The 21,448-nt window shown below is 42.4% G+C and overlaps 1 protein-coding gene across 1 annotated transcript in view; it reads left to right on the forward strand.

Annotated features, from left to right (window-relative positions):
* The window catches only part of faf1 (Fas (TNFRSF6) associated factor 1), a 79,984-nt gene that overhangs the window by 199 nt on the left and 58,337 nt on the right, over positions 1–21,448 (forward strand). Inside the window, exons 2-7 of the mRNA XM_055861226.1 lie at positions 2,155–2,223; positions 7,569–7,615; positions 11,178–11,410; positions 12,029–12,120; positions 12,327–12,418; positions 17,005–17,110. Of these exons, the coding sequence (XP_055717201.1) occupies positions 2,155–2,223; positions 7,569–7,615; positions 11,178–11,410; positions 12,029–12,120; positions 12,327–12,418; positions 17,005–17,110 (639 nt within the window). The remainder of the gene's footprint in view (positions 1–2,154; positions 2,224–7,568; positions 7,616–11,177; positions 11,411–12,028; positions 12,121–12,326; positions 12,419–17,004; positions 17,111–21,448) is intronic.

Raw genomic sequence — 21,448 nt, forward strand, 5'->3', positions numbered from 1 at the left:
ACGGAAAACACATTAGCTTACTAGCAAGCTAGCTAACACGATAGCTAGCGAACATTATATACGTTACTAATTAACGTTAATTAACTAGTTAACGTTACGTCTAGACGCAGGAGCGAGTTTGCTACTAAATAATTACATTGTTACATAGCATTTCGTAAAGCTGTCTACCCCAAAAGTATCTGAAGTCAGCAATATGATATACCAGTATGCCTGGTAGCTATCTAACAGTACTGTTAGACGTCAATTTAGCGAACCAACGTTAGTTGTTAGCTAAAAAGCTAGCTAGTTAGTAAAAGCTGGGTTCATCGTAGTTAATTATAGAGGAATTTAAAAACGATATAGCTACGGTTAGCTTGCTTTGTCATTTCTCAGCGAAGATATATGCTGTATGAATTGTAAATGTTCTCAATCGAGTTGGTTAGCTAGCTAACTTGTGTTGGCTTAACTCTCCAACTAACGTTAGGTAACTAACTACTTGCTTGGTCACTATTGAGTAGGCTAGCTAGCTAAACTATCAAGTGACATCACTAGCGTGCATGTTTCCAAGCTCTGTAAATTTAACGTTAGTGTTGAACGCTTGAGCTCCTCATCCTGACAATTTACAGGTCTTTGAATAATAACAGGGCCACAAAAAACTGAAGAACACAGTTTTAAGCTGTCAGTGCTACATGCACTCATTTTTAGCTCCTCGTTAATCCACATTAGGCTACATGGAGGTAAATAATAATTATGGAAAATAATTATTTAAATGTAGCACTAATACTAGCTTGAGCATAGTTGGTTTGTGCAATGTAAATACTTCTAGGCCACTGAAACATGTCGTTATATTGATAATGACCAGTCAGTCAAACCACCCAGTGATATACTGAGTGGAGGACCCTCATTCATTGAGGACCAGAGTAATTCATTTGGGTGGTTGATACCAGGTAAATTACAGTATCATTCAGTGTTATGGTATTGATAATGGCAATTTATGCGAGCAGTGTACTTTAAGCTCACTGTCCATTAGGAACATTTGGAATGTGGAACTTTTTGAAAGTTAGCTATAAACCCAATATTTTAATATCAATCAAATGTATTTATAAAGCCCATTTTACATCAGAAGATGTCACAAAGTGCTATACAGAAGCCAGCCTAACACCCCAAACAGCTAGCAATGCAGATGTAGAAGCATGGTGGCTAGGAAAAACTCCCTAGAAAGGCAGGAACCTAGGAAGAAACCTGGTTGTGCCGGGTGGATATTATAAGAGTACACGGTCTTTAAGGCCAGATTGTTCTTCAAGATGTTCAAATGTTCAGAGATGACCAGCAGGGTCAAATAATAATCAGTGGTTGTAGAGGGTGCAACAGGTCAGTACCTCAGGAGAAAATGTCAGTTGGCTTTTCATAGCCAAGCATTCAGAGGTCGAGACAGCAGGTGCGGTAGAAAGTCGAAAACAGCAGATCTGGTACAAGTTAGCGTGTCCGGTGGAACTGGAGCAGCAGCACGACCAGGTGGACTGGGGACAGCCAAGAGTCATCAGGCCAGGTAGTCCTGAGGCATGGTCCCAGGGCTCATGTCCCCTGGTGGGAGAGAGAATTAGAGAGAGAATAATTAAATTCACACAGGACACCAGATAAGACAGGAGAATTACACCAGATATAAGACTGACACTAGCTCCATGGCACAGACTAATGCAGCATAGATACTGGAGGCTGAGACGGGGAGGTCGGGGGATACTGTGGCCCCGTCCGACGATACCGCCGGACAGGGTCAACCAGGCAGGATATAACCCCACTCACTTTTCCAAAGCACAGCCCCCACACCACTACAGGGATATCAACAAACCACAAACTTACTACCCTGAGACAAGGCTGAGTATAGCCCACGAAGATCTCCTCCACTGCACGAGCCCAAGTGACAACAAACAAATCTTCTAAAACTCGTCAGTTTCTAAGAACATTTCAAAGTTGGCCTTGGTTTATTTACCAGTAGCTTTTATCCAAAGTGACTTAGGCTACAGAACAGGTCATACTGGCACATTCAGTATATGTTGCAAATGCAGGAATCAAATCTATAATGCTGGTATTTTCGGGCAGCATCATAAATGCTCAATTACACTTTCCTTTGGTCCTTGTGTTTTATGTACATTACCTCTTCTGTTTTTCTTACAGGCCTGCACTGGCATTGACAACATTGCAGAGGCAATCACGCTCTTAGAACTCAATAATTGGGATTTAGTGGTAAGTTCACACATCAGGTCATACAAACCTGACATTTTCTTCTTTTAAATTAAAAATATATTATATACTTATTTTGCTATTAAAATTGTTAAACAACCTGGCCACTGTAGTGACTATAGCCTTTACCTCATTGGTCCCCAATCACAGCCGTGGGCCTATTTTTCTTCCTTGAGCAGATGGTCGGGGGCCAGAACAGAAGCTAGTTTTCTATCCAATTGGCAAAGATTTCCATGCAAATATTCTGAAATCTGCATAAAAACAATGTGTTTTTTTCCCATCAGATGTTTCCCTCAAATGTACTTTTTGCGCATTAAAGGCTGTGTGACAACGCTGTGCACATAAAAATGACTTTGGCGGTTAAATTCTCATATAAAAAATAAATAAATAAAAAGTGTTTTCATTATGAACTCAGCACTAAAAGAAACGTCCTCTCACTGCCAACTGTTTATTTTCAGCAAACTTAACATGTGTAAATATTTGTATGAACATAAGATTCAACAACTGAGACATAAACTGAACAAGTTCCACAGACATGTGACTAACAGAAATGGAATGTGTCCCTGAACAAAGGGGGAGGTTCTAAAGTAAGTCAGTATCTGGTGTGGCCAGCAGCTGCATTAAGTACAGCAGTGCATCTCCTCCTCATGGACTGCACCAGATTTGCCAGTTCTTGCTGTGAGATGTTACCCCACTCTTCCACCAAGGCACCTGCAAGTTCCCGGACATTTTTGGGGGGAATGGTACTAGCCCTCACCCTCCAATCCACCAGGTCCCAGATGTGCTCAATGAGATTGAGATCTGGGCTCTTCGCTGGCCATGGTAGAACACTGACATTACTGTCTTGCAGGAAATCAAGTACAGAACGAGCAGTATGGCTGGTGGCATTGTCATACTGGAGGGTCATGTCAGGATGAGCCTGCAGGAGAAGGGTACCACATGGAGGAGGAGGATGTCTTCGCTGTAACGCAAAGCGTTGAGATTGCCTGCAATGACAACAAGCTCAGTCCGATGATGCTGTGACACAGCACCCCAGACCATGACGGACCCTCCACCTCCAAATCGATCCCGCTCCAGAGTACAGGCCTCGGTGTAACGCTCATTCCTTCGACGATAAACACGAATCTGACCATCACCCCTGGTGAGACAAAACCATGACTTGTCAGTGAAGAGCCCTTTTTGCCAGTCCTGTCTGGTCCAGCGACGGTGGGTTTGTGCCCGTAGGCGACGTTGTTGCCGGTGAGGAACTGCCTTACAACAGGTCTGCAAGCCCTCAGTCCAGCCTCTCTTCGCCTATTGAGGACAGTCTGAGCACTGATGGAGGGATTGTGCGTTCCTGGTGTAACTCGGGCAGTTGCCATCCTGTACCTGTCCCGCAGGTGGAATGTTCGGATGTACCGATCCTGTGCAGGTGTTACACGTGGTCTGCCACTGCGAGGACGATCAGCTCTCCGTCCTGTCTCCCTGTAGCGCCGTCTTAGGCGTCTCATAGTACGGACATTGCAATGTATTGCCCTGGCCACATCTGTAGTCCTCATGCCTCCTTGCAGCATGCCTAAGGCACGTTCACATGCAGATGGCACGTGGTCTCTAGCCAACAGCTCGCAGATGCGGTGTAGGCGTTGCCTACATTATGAGATTATTATGATCAAAAGAGCAGGATTATTTTTATTTGTCAAACTGCAGCCAAGCATTGATCATCATGTCACCAGACCAGAGTAAGACCCTCAAAATTTATTGGAAAGGAGCATCAAGCGAATCACCGTGCACATTCACCACCCTGTGAAGTTTATCATAATTTATTTAATCTGTAACCAAATTACTGCATGCTTTCCCGAGTTGTTGTGGGAGGACCACACAACGTATCATCGCGGGACTCCAAGTTTATTACAGTGCATTCGGAAAGTATTCAGACCCCTTGACTTTTTCCACATTTTGTTATTTTACAGCCTTATTCTATAATTGATTTAATAAAATAAAATCCTCATCAATCTATGCGCTATACTCATTATGACAAAGTGAAAACAGTTTGTTGGAATTTTTGCACCTTCTATAAAAAAAATACACCTTTTATTTACATAAGTATTTAGACCCTTTGCTATTGGACTCGAAATTGAGCTCAGGTGCATCCTGCTTCCATTGATCATCCTTGAGATGTTTCTTCAACTTGATTGGAGTCCATCTGTGGTAAATTCTATTGATTGGACATGATTTGGAAAGGCACACACTTGTGTGTATATAAGGTCCCACAGTTGACAGTGCATGTCAAAACCAAGCCATGAGGTCAAAGCTATTATCCGTAGCGCTCCGAGACATGATTGTGTCGCGGCACAGATCTGGGGAAGTGTACCAAAACATTTCTGCAGCTTTGAAGGTACCAAAGAACACCGTGGCCTACATCATTCTTGAATGGAAGAAGTTTGGAACCACCAAGACTCTTCCTGGATTTGGCTGCCCTGCCAAACTGAGAAATCCAGGGAGAAGGGCCTTGGTCAGGGAGATGACCAAGAACCCGATGGTCACTCTGACAGAGCTCCAGAGTTCCTCTGTGGAGATGGGAGAACCTTCCAGAAGGACAACCATCTCTGCAACATTCCACAATCAGGCCTTTATGGTAGAGTTGCCAGACAGAAGCCACTCCTCAGTAAAAGGTTTGGAGCTTGCCAAAAGGCACCTAAAGGACTCTCAGACCATGAGAAACAACATTCTCTGGTGTGATGGAACCGAGATTGAACTCTTTTTACCTGAATGCCAAGCGTCACGTTTGGAGGAAACTTGGCACCATCTCTACGGTGAAGTGTGGTGGTGGCAGCATCATGTTGTGGGGATGTTTTTTAGCTGCAGGGACTGGGAGACTAGTCAGGATCGAGGGAAAGATGAACGCTGCAAAGTACAGAGAGATCATTGATGAAAACCTGCTCCAGAGCGCTCAGGACCTCAGACTGGGGTGAAGGTTCACCTTCCAACAGGACAACGACCCTAAGCACATAGCCACTCCTGCATTGAGTTGGCTTCCGGGACAAGTCTCTGAATGTCCTTGAGTGGCCCAGCTAGAGCCTGGACTTGAACCCGATCAAACATCTGGAGAGATCTGAAAATAGCTGTGCAGCTATGCTCCCCATCTAACTTGGCAGAGCTTGAGAGGATCTGCAGAGAAGAATGGGAGAAACTCCCAATATACAAGTGTGCCAAGCTTGTAGTGTCATATCCAGGAAGACACGAGGCTGTAATCGCTGCCGAAGGTGCTTCAACAAAGTACTGCGTAAAGGGTCTGAATACTTATGTAAATGTATTCTCTCTTTTTTTTTTGTGACATTTCCGCCGCCATTTCTCGCATAATGAATGTTTGACCCCAAAAGATCCCACATTGTCTAGCCTGTTTTTTGTTGCCATTTGCAAAGTTTACAGATGAATTTGCTATTTCCATCAGGCCTGTCGTGATATTTTTGTACTTTACTCGCATACATAGGTTGTGTGGAAACCTAGTTAGAGTTCTAAATAAATTGTACACAGCAAATTTGATCGCAACCGTCCCAAATGGATATAATATTTGACAAAAACAGAATCAGACCTTGATTACATTGGAATACGATCACGTATGCCTCTATTTATGCGTTTGAATACTTGAACAGATCTCCTAAATTAAAATCACTGAGTAGATTTCCTGGTGATATTATAGTCTTATGTCCAACAACAAATTATACAAAAAAATTATATTTCAAAATCTATTTTGCTCCGAAAACTCGGGATGCCAATTTAAAATCACCGGACCGCCTATTGGGGACCTTGCTTTACAGTGTTGCACGTACCCTTGTGTAATGTGAGTTATAGATTTCTGTATGTGCTTTATGCTGAAAGAACTAATGTTGTCGTTTCTAGAATATTATGCCTAACCATTATTTATTTTTTTAGTATAATGTCTAGTGATACTCCAATTACTGTATGCTGAGATACATTTTTTTTAAATGAAGACCTATTTATATAAATTGAAGGCCTAGGTAGGCCTAATTCACAACTACTCCTTTCATCCACCAAGGCTTAGTCTACATGGTGAACCTGACCAAATCATACTACAGTACAACTGTGAGCACTGGTGCTTGCTAGTTACTTCAACTTGTAAGCCAATTCAAATGACCAAAGAAGCAAAAAGCATAGCTGCTAAAAGCACACAGTCTATTTCAGTTTGCTTCCTATTTGAACTAAAATGGGACACTTATTACTGAGATGTATTGTCACCTTGATTGTGACGTTTCAATCAACAATGCACCATCATTGCCATGTGTCTCCGTTTATCAGTGAGACATCATTTGGGATACCTACCACCCCTCTTTAATGGGCGTATAAAGAAAGTATTCTGTCAGTTTTGATTTCAAGTTTGAGATTCAAAGGAGCGGTATGAAACGGTTTTACTTTATATCCACAATGTAACCCTTTTATCATAGTGTGTGTTGGATGGGGTGGGCTATATTTAGCAGAGCGCTGTTCTTGTGCTGGCAGCTTTTCAAAGCAAGCAAGCAGAGCCTAAGCAGTGGTTAAACGCACCTGTAAATGTGATGACTTGCAGTTCCTTTTCGGTGCTGTTAGGTTGAGCAAAATGTACAAAAGAAACCTGTGTGTTGTGACAGGACAGCGAACAAGTGTTAAATACTCGGTGGCCCTTTCTCATGGATTTGTGGCTTCACTAGTAGACCTACTTACAAACTTTTCTTAAAATACTTGCCAAGTTTTCACAATTACAATTTTCTCTGGTATTTTTGTCAATTTAAAATTATTTTATGTTTTAGTTGATGGTACATTTTGCAATGTTTGGGAACACTGCTGGACATTTCCAAGTGTTCTAGAGCACTCATCTCAATAGGTCTCCTAACAATGGGCCCCTAATAAACTCATTGCAAGTATTGTCCTCTTGCTGGTCTGTGTCCTCAACAGTTCCCCTAAATCAGTTTCACGGTTTAAAAAAAATTCTGAGGCCAACGACATACTTCAACCTCCTTTCTCATTAATGATCTGTTCTCGTGTGAATGTCATATCATCGTTTGGGCACCAGTGCCCCCTCATTTGCTTGCATTACATTCCCTTTGCTTTCAAATCCTAGCTGTGTCTGACTATCATCCTGTACAGTAACATTCATTTCAGAATTATATTTGCTGTAGAGACACTCATAGACACTCGTATGGCTACCAAAAGTTGCCTTTGAAATTCAAATGACTGTAGTTCTATTGGCAGGAACTGGCAGTAGATAGTTATGGGAACATTTACTGTTGATTATCAGTGTTTGAACATGCATGCTCTAAAGAGTGTAATACTTTGCGACACATTTTATTCCATGGTCTTTTCTCTTTCTACAGGCAGCCATCAATGGTGTGATGCCACAAGAGAATGGGATCTTGCAAAGGTAATATGCCAGAAATGACTGTTGCATCTTCAGAAGTGAATCAAGTGTTCACTCTGCATTTTCTAAACATCCCCTCAAACTAATGTTTTGACCATATTGCAGAAAGTCATATGTTAACCAAAATAGGATGCACAACTTGTACACAGGAGGTAAGTATAAGGGAAGGGAAAGGGGGATACCTAGTCAGTTGTACAACTGAATGCATTCAACTGAAATGTATCTTCCGCATTTAACCCAACCCCTCTGAACCATATGGCATAGTGTCATATGCAAAAACGCGTTGCCGTCAATGTGATGTTCTACCTGCTACACAGAAACAAACGAAAATCAACTGTTTCTCATTTCAATTCACAAGCTAGAGTAGAATACTACCATAGCACATGCTCTTCATGTACTTTATGTAAGCACAGGTGTGCGCAAGGCCAAGAACCTTGTTTTGTTGACCTGAATATCAATCAAATTTATTTATAAAGCCCTTCTTACAACAGCTGATGTCACAAAGTGCTGTACAGAAACCCAGCCTAAAACCCCAAACGGCAAACAATTCAGGTTCTGCTAGAGGTTGTAGAAATTTAGTATCTAGAACTCACAGTGAAAGCACATTTTGAAGCAATGGTGGTTACTTGTTCATGCTCCTGCAAAATATTTTTTCCAATTTATATCACTTTATAAAGTGCAGCTGTGGTCTCGTCTGTCGGCCTAGTTGTCAAGAGCTAGGTTTTATGTTTTAAAACAGCAATAACCTTGTGGCCTGATGACGATTGAGGAGTTCAGAAGATTCAGGATACATGTAGTAATCAATGGCTAAATCAGTCACTTGACCTCTTGAATATGTAGTTCTTGTACAAAGCCTATTGAGTAGGCACTGACTGACATGATGGAAAAAATCGTGATCATCAGTGCAGGAAATTGAGGCTTTGGATCTCATTTCCCCCACAAAGCTGTGTCATGTAGTTATTCAGTCAAGATTTGAACACCAAATTAGGTAGAAATCAAACAACCAGATTGGTAGCCCATAGCTGGGCAATATCAAGCGAAAGACTGTGGGGGTGGTTATTGTTTGAAGTGATATTCAAAGTTGTAGGCTTGACATTGCTTTGAATTACTGCATTTCAGTGGTAGGCAGAAAAATATAACTCTGACAGTATTTGGTATGGTCTTTGAGTATAGAGTATCAACAGAAGCAAATGTGTTTTTATGTGAAAGAACATAGAGAGGAATATCTTCCCAAAAACTGAAATTAAAACAGCTACTGAGAAAAACGCCTCTGAGGCATTGTGGCTCACGTTTTTTCTCAACGGTCAGTCCGAACTCATGAATACACTGGGCTGAAGAACAAATACATTGACTGGGCACATTCTGTTAAACGGTTTATTTTGCGAGTTTCTGAAGACTTTGGGCATGAGAACATAGTTTCTTAAGGGCACACATAATTATGAATGGAGCCTGGCTGTGTGACTTGCAGTCAGCCCGTATACTGGCTGGCACCAGGCTGCTCTCGTAGGATGGCACTCCTCCTCAGTAAACGGCTCCATTGAGGTGACCGGAGCCAGCTGGAGGCCTGCTCTTATCCCCAAGCCTGCCTCCTGACTAGGTGGAGAGTGCCATCTAGATGTATGCCATGGAACAACCGTTTGTATTATTTTTAACACTCATAATAGTCAACGATCCTCGGTATCAATGTGCCAAGTTTCAAATTGTAGTTTAGAATGCTTACAAAAACCTTCCATCACGTTGCAAGGGAAATGTATAGCCTACCATCTAGGGTGAATTCTGACTTTGCTTTTTTCATCCTGTTTAAGAAATTGCAGAGCATGTCCTCGTTGTTAGACCATGTTATGGTTTCTTTGGTTGTCTGCACCCCTGATGAGAGTACAACTCAAACACACAAACATCTTCTATGATGGATATGAATGACAATCAACTGTGTATAACAGTTTTGCACCAAGATACTGAAACTGAAATATCAGTGCACTCTAGTTTTCTAATTTGTATAGGTACAGGAAGTGTTTATTTGCGGTATTGGCTGTTGTTTCACTCACTGAACCTCCTTTTCACTCACTGAATTTACTAGCTAATGGTGAGTTACCTGAAACTGTCTGTCTGTTTTCTGTCTATATGTAAATGCTTACTGCATAGCTGATTATGACTTGATCTAATTTTCCTAACATCCATGCTTGTAGACTTCTTATTCTGTGGTTCTTAGTATATAAGAGGTCATTATGCACCTGTGCAGATCTCTGTAGGACAGGTGTTTGTCCATGCAGCCTTAGAGGGTTAGACCCTTGTATATGGCCAACAGCAAGCCGCTGCTCTCCCTGAACCATCATTTCCACCTGCCTATGATGGTAGGCCTAATTCTTGCCTGTGGGTGAATCCAAGCCTCACAAGTGGTTTCTGTGTACGGTATGTTGTTTTTATGCCATTATCATGGAACATTGATCTCTAATGATTTCCTACGTGCCCTCAGAACCCCCAACGTCTTTAACCTTTTTGGTATTGTAATCAGGTTGGATAAATACAGCCTTTGTGCAAGACCCTGCTCTCCCTCCCAGCACGATATGTGCTGACCCACTAGGAAAAGAGAAGCGTCTTTGTTCGGGTTGGGAGAGAGAAAATACATTATTTACTGCCGTGTGGGACAGAGCCTCAAGGGAATTCAGGCTTTAGACATGGAGAGAGGGCGAGAAAAAAATATGTTTTGTGTCTCTGGCCTCTGCAGCAAAATAAGACTGAATTTGTTCTGTGGCAGACAATTCAGCATCTGTTGGGCCCTGCCCATATTATCCACTAAAGCCTGTTTACACTGACTCTGAAACTGTTTGTATTGCTGCTGAGAGGCTCTTGTTGCTGCCTCAGAAGGGGGCTGTGGGTATTTTGTGGATTTTGAATATTTCTGTTCAGTGCTGCTTGTATCATTTGTGATGGGGAAGAAGCAACAAGCATGAAAATTATTTAAAAAAAATCATATTCAAGCTATTTCCAAGGTTTAGTCCAGGGGTTTCAATGAGGTCCGGAGGGCCGGCCTGAAAATGTATTATATAGTCTTCTACCCATCGTTTTTGGGAATTTTCCGATACTCTCTGTCTATCTTTCATATCTGTGATTTATTAGTTTGCTGGACACAGTCAAGAAGCCTTAAGAATGTATGTCCTTTATCACGTCTGCACAGTTTCTATTTGGTTTTTAGGCATTTTAAAGTATGAGTTTTATTTTTTTGCTCAAACTACCCGTGGGCTGGATCGGACCCCTGGTTTGACACCCCTGCTTTAGCCTATTTAGTGGACAATAATTTTTTCCTGCAGTGGATAAAGTATTCAGAAACCCAGTTAAATCTGCATGGGCTAAATGTTTGAGTTTACTGAAATATTTTGCTTTGTTTTTGCATTTCAATGGTGTAGTCTGAGAATTACACTATTTTGGTGGTAGACTTTCTACTTTTATAGACACACTAAACTCTGTATACAATTCTATATGATATTGAACTGCACTACATGATGCTCCCTGTGTTGACGTTTTCTGAACCTCTGCTTACTGTCTGAACCCACAAAAACTTCCCCAGCGAGTCATCCCAGGCCAACATCTATGGGCCTCACAGCCAAGCAGCAACAGCAGAGGCAGCAGTGGCCCCACCAGCCACCTCATCGTCTTCCTCTCCGCCATCCTCCTCCTCAGCCTTCTGCCCTGTCCTCCCCTCTCGACACATTGTGGAGCGGCAGCCGCGCTTGCTCAACTTCCGGGTGGAGTACCGCCAGCGCACTGTGGAAGTGGTCGTAGAGGAGGGCAGCGCAGTTGGTGAGGAGATGCGCTCACCATACACTACTCTTCATACTATGGTTCCTACACTAATATTCCACTACGGGCCTACTCATCATTAATCTGTTGTGAATGTCTTGTAATTAAAACTTTTTGTTTTTATTACTGCCTTGATTTTGCTGGACCCCAGGAAGAGTAGCTGCTGCCTTGGCAGGAACTAATGGGGATCCATAATAAATACAATACATCACACACCCTTACTGCTTACTCAGAGAAAATGTGGGTGTTACAGATGTGGTGTTACTGAGAATCCAAAATATTGTGGGTTTCTGGTAAAAGGAGCGATGTTGGTCAATACAACACCTAGGTATAGTGCTTTCGTTTTTAGACTTTGAACCCTTTCTCAGAATCTACACACTTGTACCCAGTGTTGAAGCAATTTATGTTGTGAAGATAAGGTAGTGGAAGTGTGTATTACGAATGATTTACTCAAATGTAAATCGCTTGTAAGGTGTAAAATTTCATGAATACACAATGAATTTTGTACTTTGCTTTGAAAACAGGTTTTCTCATCTATTACTACCATCTTATGGTGGGGATATGTCCAACTGCCTGTTCATAGTACTACAACTTGTTTCTTCCTTTTATTGTTTGTAGGGGAAATCAAACATATTCTTGAGACAGAGCTTCAGGTCCCCATATCAAAAATGCAGTTAAAGGGTTGGAAAAGTGGAGACGTATCTGACATTGTGAGTATTTCTCTCAAAACTATTGTTTTGGTTAATGTAATACCTCTTGAAATTAGCATGTTTAAAGCATCTCTTTGCCACCTTTTTAGTTTTATCTTTTATTTTTCACATCGGATGAGGTTTTACAAATGTCACTCACACCCATCTAGTGGGGATAGATAAAGTACCACTTTGTATTATTTATTGGTCTGTCCCTGTGTCCTCAGACGGTTCTGCGAAGTTTACACTTGCCCAAGAACAACAGCCTGTATGTGCTGACCCCAGATATCGCACCCACTGCCAGCACCAGCCAAAACAGGTACCCAACTTGACTCACTTACACTCATCTTTTGTTTCCTGTTTTGAGTCACATTCAGCAAACAATTCCCAGCAGGTAACTGACACTGTTTACCCAATACCCCCCAGTACCTCAATATGCAGCAGAATTGATTTTTACCAACATCAAAAGGACTGGTAAATCAACAGGACTGCACCACTTTGCCAACAAAGCCATTTTCATATGGGTTGAACACTAGGTGGCACTGTACACCTAGTCATTTTAAAAATAGTTTATGGAATATATGCCATGAATATTGTACTATAGCTTCCAATTTGAATATTTACAAAGATATTTGACCCTTGTGCACAGAAGGCTTCTGTAATTTATTTTGACATTTGAAGTGAAATCCTACTGAAATATTCTTTGTGTAATGTAAATAATGCTCTTCATTGCTGTATTTGTTGCTATTTCCAGTCTTTATTTTGTTGCTGAAAATATTCTCTTCCTATACAAATAGTAGAGCAGCTTTTTCACTTCTGTAATTTTGAGAGAAATTTGAAATTCAATGAGGAGGATCCATTAAGCCACTCTAGAAGGTCATTCTACCAAGCTTTATGAATCCAATGAGGCTTTAGCCATGTCTCCTTCTAAAATGTCATAATATTCATCATTAAGCTATAATCCTGTCACGAAGGCTGGTTTTGTTACTGATCTGATATTTCATCTGTATCAGCCAGGTAAAGTTCATACTAATAACGAAATCCCACTCACTGTAATAATTCTATCTGCTACATCTGCTCACCAGCATGGCAACAAACCACACTAATAAGGCTTGTCAATATTTGGTACGCTGTACACATGTTCAATCTTTATCTGAGCATACTTTAGCAACATCCTATTCAGAATTCCCCGAATGTAGTGCCTTTCACACCGTTCTCGCTCTAAGGCATTGCTCCTGTAATTGTTGATGAGCTGAAGTGCTGTTGGAGTGTGTCTGTTGTCGGTTGTAACAGGAGGGGATGTGTCTGTGTAATTATCTGTGTTGATTAGGGAGACTGTCGGGCCCAGAGGGGTTGCTGAGGAGATAGACGCGTTGCACTGCCATGCATTATGAGGAGTCACTCTGGTTCTACAGAAGTCATTGTGCACCGACGTGTGTCGGACAGGAAGACAACAGTCAATACAGCTGGTCTCATGTTTCTTCCCCCGTGTTCATCTCAGAACCCATTGAATCAAACACAGAGAAACGGCCAGATACCGACACGGGTCAAATATTGCAATGCCTTGTATGGTTAGGGTTCTATAATATCTCACAAATATGTAGGGTGTTGAGTTCCAAAAAGAGAGAAGGCTACTGCTGCCGTTGGCTGTGCGTCTTTGACAACCAGTAAGAAGAGGTTTGACTGTGTAGCAGGCAGCTAATGGCTATTTTCTGGATAACCATGGCCACTGCAGTGTCTCTTAGTGGTACAATTTTCTTAGTGCTATCATTTTCAGTGTTAGGTGCTCATTATCCTCCATAAACTATTTTGGTGAGGGTGTGTGGCGACCCTGTTGTGATCTTTGCTGCTGGAAGAGGGTGACAGATCACACCGCTCAGAGGAGCAGGCCTCCTACAGGGAGGGCAGGCAAGCTGTTAGCACAGCGGCATTAAAAATAACCGTTGCAGCGCATTCACAGAGCTGGAAGTCTGCTGCGGTCAGAGAGCTGCCATCCCACCGCTCTGACAAACCCTGTACTAATACCTGCTGAAACAGGGCACTACTAGCAGGGCTAGCTTGGGTACCACCTTTTTAAATCACAGGGAACAACCAAGATGTACAGTAGCCTCTTCTGAGTTGTACTGAAGAGGGTGGTGCGTTCAAGCCTGCTTAACTCTAATTGAAATGAAACTTTGTAGGAAATAATACGTAGGCTAAATCAATTATGATTAGTATATGTCATTAACACATTTTACTATTTATCTATTGCCTTAAGTTATGGAAGGCAATTATGTTTGGTGGCAATTTATTTATTCCAAAATAATCATATTGATTGCTTGCTGGAATAGACCTTCAATATTTAATACTTCACTGGGATGTTTGTGTGTGTATTACTATGCAAGGAGTACTTGTGTCCATATGTAATATACTCACTGCTTGAGTTTAAAATAACATTTTACCTCTGATTTAGTTCCTATTCCTTTGTAATAATTTGGAGAAGTTTCTGAACATGGGACATAACTTAACAAATAAAAGCCACAGTAGTCAATTACTTCAAAGCACATCTCTGCACACCTAAACCAAACAGACTAATCAAATAGTTATCCATATCACCAGGCCCACTCAGTCAATCCTCTGTTTGATTTTAAATAAATTGGGAGGCTTTGGAGATTTCAGACAAGCGCTCCCTCCTCAAAGGTAGTTACCGAGATCCACTCCTGAGCCAAACAAACGTTTCCCGGTGTCTGTGTTGACAGACGGTTAATACAGGAGGGTATCTAGATGGAGCTAATCTCTTGCATAAATAATGTAGGTTGATTTATATATTAATGCGACTCATCTATTTCTGTTGCTTCCAGGAAGTGTGTTTTATTGAAGGTTATTTTAATTTGAACTCTGAATGTGAAATACAAATGGATTATTAGACATTTGGAATTAATTTGCAGCGTCCCTCCCTCCCCAGTTTGTTATCCCCTCAGAGATACTGATGCCTCAGATGCTGGCTGGCAAAAATCAGTGGAAATTATTAACAATTAGTATGCTGATTGGTCTTGAGACAAAATGGCAGACCAAGACATACCAGATCATGGGAGATTGCGTATTTGCCTATTATGTTGCAGATACAGAATGTGGAGGTAGGATGGTTATGTATGTCTGCCTGTAGTTTGACCTCTTTAGATCATACATCACAGATGAGATGGTCAGTGTGTGTGGTGTTCTAACGTAAAGGGAAAAGTGTGTGTGTCTCTCTGGCAGGGCTATTTTAATAAGGTCTGTGTGTCTGCTCTGTGCCTGGGGACTCTCAGAGGCTTATCTCAGAATGAAACCAATCTGTTGAGACTGCTCCTCCCCTGCAAAACTGTTTATTTTTTTGTCTATAAAGTTAAGTGACATTTTACTCAGAACACCTCATGCCGTGTCAAGTACTCCTGAGAGGACACGGCCCGGTGCCTCCATGTATAGAGGTCACTGACGGCTGGCGCAAACGCTCAGACGCAGGACAGCCTGATGGGAGTCAAGTGTAGAGAGGACATCATGAGAGGAGCTGAAAGCACTTTGTTGAGTCAGTAGTAGTACACGGTCCCGTGTAGCTCAGTTGGTAGAGCATGGCGCTTGCAACGCCAGGATTGTGGGTTCGATTCCCACGGGGGGCCAGTACAAAAAAAAAAGTATGAATGTATGTACTTGTAAGTCGCTCTGGATAAGAGCGTCTGCTAAATGACGTAAATGTAACGTAAATGTAGTAGGACCCCGGAAGCAAAGATATTAATTCTCCTCTATATTTGCTCAGGTCTTTTATCTCAATACGACCAACTTGCTGGAAGCCAAATCGCTAAGTAACAGAGGAGACAAATGCCTCACAGTATGGGCCACATAGTCCACTCACGTTCAAAGTGTTTACTGTGTAAAGCCATAAGTCCCTATATTATTATTTATTATTATTGCTGTCTTCACAATGGCTTATGGTAATGCTACAACACAGCTACCCACTTTTCCCCTTTGCTGTTTCGTCTGCCAGAATCAGTCGGGACTGTGTCTAAACAAATCATGCCGATATTAGCTTGGTCCCCTATGTGATTCCCCATTCCTCCCTTTCTCCTGCCTGCCTCTCCCTGCTCAACCCATTACATATGCATCCAGTCCTTCCACACCACACATTTTCAATCTTCCCGGTTAGCTACAACAAACATTACATTTACATATTGATTTCGTAGTTTTAGTCAATGTAAATATGCTGTCATTACAGTAAATTTGAGCTTCTGTTAACATAAGCTCGTCCAGATCTGCGCAGATTAAGGCAGTGATTGCATAATTAATGTGTGCTACATATTAATTCCGACTATCCTTTTCCTCCTCGCTTCGAGTTGAGCTCTGATTAACTGCCTGGCTTGGACTAAGCTTCCGATTCATATTCACGAACACAGACTGAGCGTTTGCTCAAACCGCTACTTAACCTCAACGTTTATTATAAGTGAAGCGTCCAAAACTTTAATCTCTCTGTGAAGCACACAGTGTCTTCCTGTACTGTACACATCCTCAGTCATAGTTCATAGCTGCAAGCTAGGGCCTAGAACTCTCCACTTGTCTGCCCTTATTAAAAACCACTCTGGCCCAATGTATAGGAGCAACTTTGAGAAAAGTCAGTCTGACAAATCAATACATTGACTTGTCTGCCAGACCAGCAATGTTGATGTCACTGCTGTGGCCCCGTGTCCTGACCACCCCATGCTGGCTCAGGGATCAGGCTAGCAGGTTGCTGCGCAGAAGAGGGACCCGGCACCAGGCCTGTCTGGACAGAGACGGAGGAGTGGGCACGAGCCCCAGGGGAGACGCAGGAAGTCATCTCACTGCAGGGATAAGTGTCTGACTAGTCTCAGCTTGTTCTCCACTTGACTCTTGTTTTATTTGTTCCTCCTTCTCCAGCGTTCTTCAGGAGTCATTAAATCAGAACTTCCTGCTCGTCATCAGCCACCGTGAAGCCCAGAGAGACTACAACCTCAACTTCCCTGGCAGCAGAACCATACAGGAGGTGGGTCTCCCTCTCTCTTCACATAATGTCCTGTCAGTGTCGAAAGATCTTCAAGATATGGCCTTCTACCAGTAGGATAGTTGTAAGGTTTGATTGATATTAGTTCTTATAAAACATAACTGCCATCACTGAGTAGGAACATTTTTTATATTTTAATTGACTATACAACTCTAATAAACGCTAACTGCAATCAAAGTTTTGCTCAGCCATGTTGCTACAATAGGAATTCATATCAATATTCTACATGAATGCTCAAATTTTACACACAGCTGTGGTGCATTGTTTGCTTACTGCAGCACCTCAATAGAGTTGGTAGTTATAATTTCTCTTCTCCAAGATTGCCCATCTATCAGGTCCACACAGCCAGTGACTTTCTAAATGTCCGAAAAGCTGTTTGAGGACAAATTGACAAGCAACATTGGGGAGAAATGTGTTTGTGTAGTGGGGGTTGGGAACGGGTCATGCTCATTTTCTCTATCTGAAACCAAACACTGGATTTGGTAGCAGATTAAATATTCATACTGGGCCCACTGGCTTCCTATTTGCCCCTCTTTTTACTTATTACAGTCTCAGCTGCAGCTCGATCTGAGGGTTGAACGTGGTTGGGTGGGGGGACTGCCATGTAGACAACACCATAATCGATTGTTAAGTGTTTTCCCTATATGCATTTAGCAGTGGTGGGCTGCCCCTGCTAAATCGTTGTTGCCCCTCAAAGATATATACAAAAATCTTGCTCTCTTAATAAAAAATGTTTTCAGTGTTAATTTTAATTAAACAACTTAAACCAGATGTAAAGTATGTAGAAAAGATAATGGAGCTATAATTTTTGTATACACACTTTGTTTAAAAAAATGATCACCAAAATAACTAGACAGTCGGAGAATCAAAAATTAAAATGTCATGGCATCGGGCCATTGATCTTATGTTTGAGTCACTCATAGTATAACAGCAACACTTGTAGGATGTTAGAAATAATGAAAAAAACCTCTGCAGCCAATAGAATGATAGTAAAAAGCTTTGGAGCACCTTAAATTATCAACAATGACAAGACACTGGGGTCTGACAACTTGGATGGAAAATTACTGAGCATAATGGCGGATGATATTGCAACTCCTATTTGCCATATCTTCAATCTAAGCCTACTAGAAGGTGTGTGTGTGTGTGCGTGTGTGCGCCCTCAGGCCTGGAGGCAAGGAAATGTCATTCCGGTACCAAAGAATAGTAAAGCTCCCTTTACTGGCTCAAAAGCCGACCAATCAGCCTTTTAGAAAATTTGTCAACTTTTGCCCCCTTTTTTTGACCAGAAACGATGCTATTTTACAGTAAACAAATTGACAACAGACTTTCAGCAAGCACGGCACATATGGTAAAACGATTGTGGGAGCTGTTTTGTTAGACTTCAGTGTGGCTTTTGACATTATCGATCATAATCTGCTGCTGTAAAATGTATGTGTTATGGCTTTACATCCCCTGCTATATTGTGGATAAAGAGTTACTTGTCTAACAGAACAGAGAGGGTGCTGTTTGAGGCGCTTCCATTAAAATATAATCCAGGTAGAATCAGGAATTCCCCAGGGCAGTTGTCTAGGCCCTTTGAGAAAAGTAATCTTTACTAATGACATGCCAGTGTCTATGTATGCGGTTGACTCAACACTATACACGTCAGCTACTACAGTGACTGAAATGACTGCAACACTTGACAAAGAGCTGCAGTTAGTTTCAGAATGGGTGGCAAGGAATAAGTTACATTGCTTTTCGTTTTTGAAATATTTGGAAGTATTTGGAACAAAACACTCACTAAAGCCTAAATCTTGTAATAATTAATGTGGAAATTGAACAAGTTGAGGTGACTAAACTGCTTGGAGGAAACCTGGATTGTAAACTGTCGTGGTCAAATCGTGTTGATACAACAGTAGCTAAGATGTGGAGAAATCGGTCCATTTAATACATTGTTACTCTGCCTTAACACTATCAACTAGGCAGGTCCTGCAGGCCCTAGTTTTGTCGCACCTGCTCTACTGTTCAGTCGTGTGGTCAGGTGCCACAAAGAGGGACCTCAAATTACTATTGGCTCAGAACAGGGCAGCACGGCTGGCCCTTAAATGTTCACGAAGAGCTAATATTAATAATATGCATGTAAATCTCATGGCTCAAAGTATAGGAGAGATTGACTTCATCACTACTTGTTTTTGTAAGAAGTGTTGACAGGATGAATGCACCGAGCTATCTTTTTAAACTACTAGCACACAGCTCTGACACCCATGCATATCCCACATGACATCCCATCATAGGTCTCTTTACTATCCCCAAGTCCAGAACAGACGATGGGAGGCGCGCAGTACTACGTAGAGTCATGGCAACATGGAACTCTATTCCACGTCAGGTAACTGATGCAAGCAGTAGAATCTGATAAAATACACCTTATGAAACAGCAGGTACTGTGAAGAGACACGCGCACAGACACACACGTAAGACACACACTCTACCCACACATAAACATGGATTTTGTATTGTAGATAAGTGCATTCGTAAAGTATTCAGACCCCTTCCCCTTTTCCACATTTTATATTAGTCTTATTTTTTAAATTGATTAGATAATTGTTTCCCTCATTAATCTACACACAATACCGCATAATGACAAAGCGATAACAGGTTTTTAGACATTTTAGCAAATTTACTTAAGAATTCACACCCTTTGCTATGAGACTCGAAATTGAACTCATGTGCATCCTGTTTCCATTGATGATCCTTGACGTTTCTACAACTTGATTGGAGTCCACCTGTGGTAAATTCAATTGATTAGACATGATTTGGAAAGGCACACACCTGTCGATATATGGTCCCACTGTTGACAGTGCAGGTCCGAGCAAAAACCAAGCCATGAGGTTGACGGAATTGTGTGTAGAGCTCCGAGACCAGATTGTGTCGAGTCTCAGATCTGGGGGAAGGGTACCAAAACATTTCTGCAGCATTGAAGGTACCCAAGAACACAGTGACCTCCATTATTCTTGAATGGAAGAAGTTTGGATCCACCAAGACTCTTCCTTGAGCTGTCCTCCACTGCCAAACTGAGCAATCTCTAAGTAGGTCAGGGAGGTGACCAAGAACCCAATGGTCACTTGACAGAGCTCCAGACTTCCTCTGTGGAGATGGGAGAACCTCCCAGAAGGACAGCCATCTCTGCAGCACTCCACCAAACAGGCCTTTATTGTAGTGGCCAGACGGAAGCCACTCCTCAGTAAAAGGCACATGACAGCCTGCTTGGAGTTTGCCAAAAGGCACCTAAAGGACTGTCAGACCATACATTTACTTTTACATTTAAGTCATTTAGCAGACGCTCTTATCCAGAGCGACTTACAAATGGGTGCATTCACCTTATGATATCCAGTGGAACAACCACTTTACAATAGTGCATCTAAATCTTTTAAGGGGGGGGAGGTTAGAATGATTTCTTTATCCTATCCTAGGTATTCCTTAAAGAGGTGGGGTTTCAGGTGTCTCCGGAAGGTGGTGATTGACTCCGCTGTACTGGCGTCGTAAGGGAGGTTGTTCCACCATTGGGGTGCCAGAGCAGCGAACAGTTTTGACTGGGCTGAGCGGGAACTGTACTTCCTCAGTGGAAGGGAGGCGAGCAGGCCAGAGGTGGATGAACGCAGTGCCCTTGTTTGGGTGTAGGGCCTGATCAGAGCCTGAAGGTACGGAGGTGCCGTTCCCCTCACAGCTCCGTAGGCAAGCACCATGGTCTTGTAGCGGATGCGAGCTTCAACTGGAAGCCAGTGGAGAGAGCGGAGGAGCGGGGTGACGTGAGAGAACTTGGGAAGGTTGAACACCAGACGGGCTGCGGCGTTCTGGATGAGTTGTAGGGGTTTAATGGCACAGGCAGGGAGCCCAGCCAACAGTGAGTTGCAGTAATCCAGACGGGAGATGACAAGTGCCTGGATTAGGACCTGCGCCGCTTCCTGTGTGAGGCAGGGTCGTACTCTGCGAATGTTGTAGAGCATGAACCTACAGGAATGGGTCACCGCCTTGATGTTAGTTGAGAACGACAGGGTGTTGTCCAGGATCACGCCAAGGTTCTTAGAACTCTGGGAGGAGGACACAATGGAGTTGTCAACCGTGATGGCGAGATCATGGAACGGGCAGTCCTTCCCCGGGAGGAAGAGCAGCTCCGTCTTGCCGAGGTTCAGCTTGAGGTGGTGATCCGTCATCCACACTGATATGTCTGCCAGACATGCAGAGATGCGATTCGCCACCTGGTTATCAGAAGGGGGAAAGGAGAAGATTAATTGTGTGTCGTCTGCATAGCAATGATAGGAGAGACCATGTGAGGATATGACA

Source organism: Salvelinus fontinalis, chromosome 14 (genome assembly GCF_029448725.1).
Source record: "Salvelinus fontinalis isolate EN_2023a chromosome 14, ASM2944872v1, whole genome shotgun sequence".
NCBI lineage: Eukaryota > Metazoa > Chordata > Actinopteri > Salmoniformes > Salmonidae > Salvelinus > Salvelinus fontinalis.